Genomic DNA, 7,660 nt, shown 5'->3' with positions numbered 1-7,660 from the left:
GTATGTGTGCAATTGAATAACACACCTCAAAGGTGCCTCAAAGCGTGTGTTTTATACGGTTGTGCTTAACACTTTGTGAAAAATGAGGTTTGTGGCAAGTTTGACCATCTAAATCATATTTGATCGACACGATACATTGCACAATCCTCAACATCTATTAGATTGACTTGTATCAATAGCCATAGCAATGACTGCCCTTATGGTTGCCATCCTTACAATCGGACTAAATGTTTCTTCATAATCAATGCCATATGTCTGTGCATACCCCTTGACAACTGATCTTGCCTTGTATCTGTTCATAGAACCATTTGCATTGTGCTTCACCTTATAAACCCACTTGCAGCCAATTGCATTCTTGTCTTTAGGCAAACGCACCAATTCCCATGTAGCATTTGCTTCCAAGGCATCCATTTCTTCATCCATGGCTTTCTCCCATTTTTCTTTTCCCATGGCTTGATCAAAAGAAGTGGGTTCTGGTTCATGTATCACTTTGACCATATAGGCATAGTGAATGGCTGTAAATCCATCAAATTGCAGCCTATCCATAGGATACCTAGATCCGGTAGACTTGCGCAAAATAGGCTCACTACCAGCTGCTCTCAAAACATCCCTTGTCTTCCTTAGTCCATGTGTAACAACAGAAGGAATACCTAGCTCATCATCAAGGCTCTGTTCTGAGCCACTAGATTCACCATCCACATAAGAGTGACTTGCATTCACATCAACCATGGGCTGATCTACTTTCTCTTTTCCTTTTCGTGATATTTGCATACCACTATCTGCATTGCTTTGAGGAGATCCTCTTGATCTCAATCTGCCTGTCCATGGCAAAGTATGTGAACCACTGCTAGAGGACACTACAGGTCCACTAATATTTTGTGATTGCTGCTATGAATTCTGTGCAGCATTACCATTTTGTGCATCTACATCATCAATCACATTTACTGGTTTTGCTCATCTTATAAAAAACATCTCTGCTCACTATAAACTTACGAGTAGAAGGGTTATAGCATCTATACCCTTTCTACTGTAGAGAATAACCAATAAAGATGCACTTCTCAGCTTTTGGATCCAACTTGGATCTGAACTCATCTGGCACATGAACATAGGCAATGCAACCAAAAACTTCCAAATGAGAAATATCTGGTTTCCTACTAGTATACCTCTCCTCTAGCATTATGCCATGTATTGCTGCAGCGGGAGTCCTGTTCATTATGTAGACTGCTGTAGCAACTGCTTTAGCCCAATAATAATATGGCAGGTCTTTTTCATTGAGCATGGCACGAGATACCTCTTCAATATGCTTGTTTTTCCTTTCTGCAAGTCCATTTTGATGTGGGGTATGACTGCATGAATATTGCTGCTTTATGCCATGCTCTTGTAGGAAACTTGCAAACTCATTTGAGAGGTACTCTCCCCCTCCATCTGACCTTAGGCATTTTATTTGCAGGCCTATTTCTTTTTCAACCATAACTTTAAAAGCTTTGAAATGCCCAAACACTTCACTTTTCTTTTTCATAAAATACACCCAAACTTTTCTGTTGTAGTCATCAATAAAAGTGACAAAATAATGATAGCCTCCAATAGATGCAGCTTTAGTAGTCCACACATCATAGTGGATTAATTCCAATGGCCTCTTACTCTCTTGAACATGTCTAGGAAATGGTTTCCTTGCCTGTTTTCCAAATTGATAGGCTTCACATACCTTATGCATTTCTGCAACCTTGAACTTAGGCAATCCTGCAACAATATTTTGGGCCTGCATTAATTTAAGTCGTTGTACATTAACATGACCAATGCGTTTATGCCAGATATCAATATCTGCAACTACACCGATCCCATGTGCAAACATTGCTGCACTCAATTCACGCATGTTTGCATCCAATGTAAACATCCTGCCCTTCTTCTTCCCTTTTGCTATCAAGCGACCTTTATTTTTCATATCCTCAACAAAGCATCCATGAGGATTAAATCTGACCTGCAAGCCCTGCTCAACCATTTGACCAACAGAAACCAGGTTCTTGTGGCGATATTCGGGACATGAAATACATCAGACAGGTATTTCTTTTTTCCATCCTACATAAACAAAGGAATTTTACCAATCTGCAAAATAGGATGTGCAGTATCATCACCAGTCTCCACAAATCCTGCTCTTTCCATTTTCCTTGCATCATGCATCCATTCTGCATGACCTGTCATGTGGTTTGACACACCTGAGTCAACATACCACACATCATTGCTTTCTTTAGCACTTGTCACAAAATTGGTCATGTGCTGCACCATAAACAGATGCTCATTTCTGTCATCACCCTATCTACTAGAGGATGCATAATTGCCTTGCTACGAATTTCTAGTCATGATGTCATTCTGCTTTTTATAGTAGTCTTTAACCATATGACCCATTTTACCATAGTAGTCATTCAACATTGTTGTTTGCATTTTGGCCTCTCTGCCATCCACCACAACCTCTTTGGCACCCCCTGCCTCTAAAGTTACCACGTCCTCCTCCATAGGACTGGTTTTCTTGAATTTGCTGCATATTTTGATTTCTGCCATGGCCTCCAAATCGGCCTGCTCTACCTCTTCCAGTATTTGAGTAGAAGACAACTTCTTTTGAAGTTTCTCCTGAAGAAGATGCACCACCATTTCTCTGCTCTTCAAAAATTAGAAGAGCAATCAACTCCTCAAAATTAGGAAAATTCTCACGGACGGTAATGGATGTCCGGAATTGTGCATAATCCTTTCCTAGACCATTCAAGGTCACAAAAACTAAATCATCATCTTCCACTGGTGACCCAATAGAAGCAAGTGCATCTGCAATCTTCTTCACCTTCATGTGGTAGTCATTGATGCTCATATTTTCTCTCTGCACATTATGCAACTCTTGCTTGAGCTGCATTTTCCTGGCTTGCATATTTGTGTTATATATTTTTGTCAAAGTATCCCACGCCTCCTTCGGCGTGCTTGCATCCTGAATATGCACAATCATAGAATCTGAAATACTAATAGATAGCCAGTACATAACTTTTCTGGCTCTCTCATGCCAACCTTTAAATGCCTGCAACTCCTGTTGATTGGGAACATTAGGAATAACTAGTTCTTGTTCAGCTCCAGTAATGAACTCCCAATAGCCTTTTTACTTAAGGAAATTTGTCATTCTAAACTTCCATGCTTGGAAGTTGTTCTTGTCAAGCTTTTCAGTGACAATCTGTGAAAGAGCATCAGACGCCATTACAGAACACTGCAAAATATTTTGTCACTGCAAAAAAAAACACAACTTCTGCCTCACAAGGGCAAATCTGCAAAATTGATGAGAGTGGTATTTGACCACACAGTCACTTCCTAGTGACGATTATGCATCAACAGGCAATAAGAATGATTCTATCACTCCCAATATCTCTGTGTACAGGCATACGATATAATTTCTGCAATAACTTTTCACTGACCTGCAGAACAGTGGTCGCATAGCAAAACAGGGCACTTTCCTGAGTGCCTGTGGAAAACTTCTGCCATTTAGGGTATGGGGTCGAGTTACAAATATTAGCCATGCTACAAATATTAGCTTGTGAATTTGGTTTAAGTATAATTAAACTTCATTCACAAGTTTTTAATAAGCTGGAATTTGAAAATTCTAACCCTATAGATGACTTTAGATGGCTTATGTTGATCGATTTGAGGACTTGGAGGGCTAAATTTGGACCTCATACGATAAAGTTATGTTAATTTTTGGGTGAATTTATCAAATTTCAAGATTGAAAGATTAGCCACACTAGTTTGGAGAAGCTCCTAAATTCTTCTTTGGGAAAATATTCGTGCTTAAAAATTTATCTTGGGGAGGGTAGGAAAGAAAGAAAATTAATGCAATGGAGGAAAGGGGGAGGGGGAGGAAAAGGCAGGGAGGGGGAAATGGGGAGAGGGGGGGGTGGAAGGGGGGAAAGGGAGGGGGAAAGGGGGGGGGAGGGGAGGGGAAAAGGGGGGAGAGGGGGAGGAATGGGGGGGAAAGGGGCTGGGGGGGGGCAAGGGGGAATTGGGAATGGGGGAAGGGGGAGGGAAGTTTGAATTCTAGAGCGAGAAGTTTGAATTCCTTGAGGGAATTATATTGACTCTCACCTCTCCCTCTCCCTTTGCAATCACACCCTCCCTCTCATCTTGTTCCCCTTCCTTCCTGTCTTACTCCCCCTTCCTCTCTCCCTCTTCCTTCTACTCTAGTCCTTCCTTCTACTCTCACTCCCATCGTGGTCCCCTCCCTTCCTCCCTCTCCCTCTCCCTCATGTTGCGCTCCGTTTCCCCTCTCACTCTTCCTTCCCTTTCTCCTCCCTTCTCTCCCTCTCTCTTCCCATTCTCCTCCCTTCTCTCCCTCCTCCCTTCTCTCCCTCTCTCTTCCTTCTCCTCTCCTTCCTCCCTCCCTTGTCCAAGAGATCACACTGCCACGGTAGTGCGGAGGTGGCAACAAAAATAAAATAAAAATTTTATTTTTATTTTTAAAAAAAACTTCTTTCCATCTCTTTCCCCCTCCATCAAGATACATAATTTGAAGGTGTTTGCTAAAAAAATATATGTAACTATTGCAAGGTGTTTATTGGCACCATTATAAAGTTCTTTGAGATTATACCATTTTTGCTTTTTGAAACTCTGAATGGTGTTTATTGGCACGTTATTAACTCTTGGAGATTTTAGAGTTCTGAAACTCTGAAAGGTGTTTATTAACATCGTTATTAAGTCTTGGAGATTTTAGAGGACTCTCATGGTAAATTAATCTAATGCATGGACCTTATATATATATATACGTACATATGTATGTATGTGCGTACGTACATATGTACACACGCACACACACACACACATAGACATATAGTTTATCCATGGATTTAAATGATTTTTATTTATTAAAGTTATTAATAAGTTAAGAAGACGTTAAACTTTTAAATGAAGATTCTTTAAAATGAAAATTTATACTAGGATTCCTACAATATAGAGTAATGTATGAATTACATTTCTTAGTTTTTGCATTAGTACAATATGATAGTGTAAGTAAATAAACTCTTTATTTCAAAAGGCTAGTGTCATCTTTTGGTTTTGGAAGGATATTTTCATAAAGTAGATTTTTTCAATAGAAATTCAAGTACAAAAATGAATCGGGACTGTGCACCAGACTATGTAAGAAGTTACATTAATTTTCATAATTTTAGTTTTATTTTGCTATTGTTTCTTATCTTTTGGTGTAGCTTATCTTTGTTACTTTTTATAATTCTATGCGAAAGTATGGGACCCCTCATAACCGGTGCCCCTTGTTTTAACATGTGGCGCAATCCGACGACCTAACAAATTCAGCTCATCAACTAGCTCGAGTAAAACATCCTTCGTACTTTTGGAGTTAGTATATTGTGTACACATGTTCTACTTCCTGATCTTTATGAAATGTTTTGGGAGCCATGTCCTGCTCTCGAGCTACCTTTTTACCTTTGAGATTCTTGAGCTTAGCTACCACTTGAAATAAATCAATCTCAACAATTATGATGATTTCTATCTCCATTGTCGGGTGTGTATGTCCTTTTAAGAAAATGATCTTCCAACTTGGTTAGTGTTGGATTTTCTTTGTATACATCAAGGATTTATGCAAACTGAGATCTCACTATCCTCTATATGGAATGTCGACATCTTGACTCCATCTTGATACCCCAATCATGCATAATACCTTGTCCATTTTCAACCATGACCTTCCTAATAAGAGGGGATTGGCATTTTCCTCCATTGTCATCATTATCAAATTGATAATAGTGTATAAAAACCACCTATGCTAAAATAGGCCCATTAAGTACAAAGCTATGACACAACTCCACAATGTAAATGGCCCCTCTAGTAGTTATTACCACATGAGCTACTACGAGAATGCTAAGAATAACATGGTTGGTCAATCTTTTCACCCTAATATTAGCATAGGTTTATGTTGATTCATAGGACATCATAATGATGTGGAAGAAAGGGAACAAGGAGAGCACATCTTAAGGAATTCCAAGTTTGGGAGGTTGTAATTTCAAAAAATAAGCATGCCAAGGGGAAAAGAGGGCATGAAAAAACATGATATTCCCTTTTTAAACTTTTTAGAAAGAGGGAAAATAGCTATTTCCTTTCTGTTGTGCAAATGTACAAGGCAAACGAGGGAGGGGGAATAGAGTGGAGCATGGGAAATCACACCCCAAAGCTCTCTACCTCATGGTGCTATTTCCCCTACCCTTGAAAGCCATTGATGTGACCCCTCTTCTACTAAGGTGACATTTCTTTATGGTTATTTCTCGCCCCCTCGTGACATAAGCCCCTAAGGATGAGGCCATTTTCGGACCCCATGGCTTCAGCATATATCATGGAAAGAAATGAATACACCTTTATTAATGCATGATATAATATTTTTCAATAACAATCATAATAGTCTTTAATATTAAATACTAATGATATTAATAAATAATGTAATAACCATTAATATATATTATGTAAATAGATGAAGAAGCTTCCAATTGACTTAATACATTTGTAGGCCACGCATTTCTTTGGACTCGTTTTTTACAGAATTGTGTGCTCCCCACGAAACTCAAAGCGTGTGCCAAACCAACGTTCCACGCGCATTCCCATGTCTGCATATATTCATGCTCCTCGACTCTCCAGCCCAAAATCATAGTTCATCCTCCTTCCTCGTCCCTACGGAGTTCCGTCTCAATTTCCATTCCCTGTGTCACAGAGCAAAATTTGGCTACTGTGAAGCCTCTCCACATCTTGCACCCCCTCTGCCACACCACGTCCACCGATCCAGCCCAAAAAAATGCATTCCGCTCAGCAAGAGGAGAAGCAGCACAAGCAGCGCCAACATATGGCAGATGCCTGCGCCGTAGCGGCCGGTGTATTTGCCCTGGTGAGAAAGAGCTATTGTGGGCAGGCTACTCCTGGGTTGCCTGGCCTTTGTTTGACTCGTTGTCCTGACTCTTGCTTTGCTGTTCGATTTTGTGCAGCATGAGCGGCATGAGGCAAAGAAGCATCCTGAGGAGCGTCACGCGCACAAGGTGCGAGAGCACGTCGCTGGGGCGATTGCGATCGGAGCTGGTGGGGTGGCAGTTCATGAGAAGCACGAGAGGAAGGAAGCCAAAAAGGAGGCCAAGCACGCGCTTCACCACAAACACTAGAAAAGTATATTCCAATAAGGGTTGTGTTGTCATTATAACCTTGAAAGTTTTCTCTTACGTGGCGGCGGCATCTCAGGCTGTTTGGTTGTTCGCCCACCTAAGCTGGTTGTTTGCATTCGACTCCCTTGGAAGCTCCTCTCTTGTTCACATAGTTCATAGGGAAATGAGCTAGAAATGAAAAATTGTACATCCTTTTACCTTGGAGTTTTCTCTTATGTTTATCTTGTATCTCTTTCTAATAAAGGGTCCTTTGGAATTTTAATTACTCTTCCCTTAAAGCTTCATTTATAGGATCGATCTTGGTTCTCTTTCATCATAATGATAGACAATCCAATCTTCAATCTAGAATAAGAGATATGCCCTTCAATAACTAAGATGAATCCACTACTATTCAAGGTGACCTATTATCTATCTATTAGACTCATCCAATGTGATTTTTCCTCAACTAATTTCTTGTAAAGAAACATATAGGTAAGGCAACGTTGTAA

The 7,660-nt window shown here is 40.2% G+C and overlaps 1 protein-coding gene across 1 annotated transcript; it reads left to right on the top strand.

Annotated features, from left to right (window-relative positions):
• Window positions 1–6,702: 6,702 nt before the first annotated feature.
• On the top strand, window positions 6,703–7,415 carry LOC147887030 (uncharacterized). Its single transcript, XM_087394925.1, has 2 exons — window positions 6,703–6,904; window positions 7,002–7,415. Exons 1-2 carry the CDS (start codon window positions 6,815–6,817, stop codon window positions 7,170–7,172), a joined length of 261 nt encoding a protein of 86 aa, XP_087251051.1. The 5' UTR covers window positions 6,703–6,814; the 3' UTR covers window positions 7,173–7,415.
• The last annotated feature ends 245 nt before the right edge of the window (window positions 7,416–7,660 follow it).

The sequence above is a fragment of the Dipteris shenzhenensis genome, chromosome 23 (assembly GCF_047967505.1).
Source record: "Dipteris shenzhenensis isolate YYH24624 ecotype China chromosome 23, Dip_SZ_1.0, whole genome shotgun sequence".
In the NCBI taxonomy this organism is placed as follows: Eukaryota; Viridiplantae; Streptophyta; class Polypodiopsida; order Gleicheniales; family Dipteridaceae; genus Dipteris; species Dipteris shenzhenensis.
The sequence above is the reverse complement of the archived record's forward strand: the minus strand, read 5'-3'. Positions and strand labels throughout refer to the sequence as shown.

Bases quoted from the DNA above. Each gene is read 5' to 3' on its own strand.
- LOC147887030 (XM_087394925.1), top strand. From the start codon at position 6,815: ATGCATTCCGCTCAGCAAGAGGAGAAGCAGCACAAGCAGCGCCAACAT. The intron at 6,905-7,001 runs GTGAGAAAGAGC...GATTTTGTGCAG, and splicing joins CGGCCGGTGTATTTGCCCTG to CATGAGCGGCATGAGGCAAA.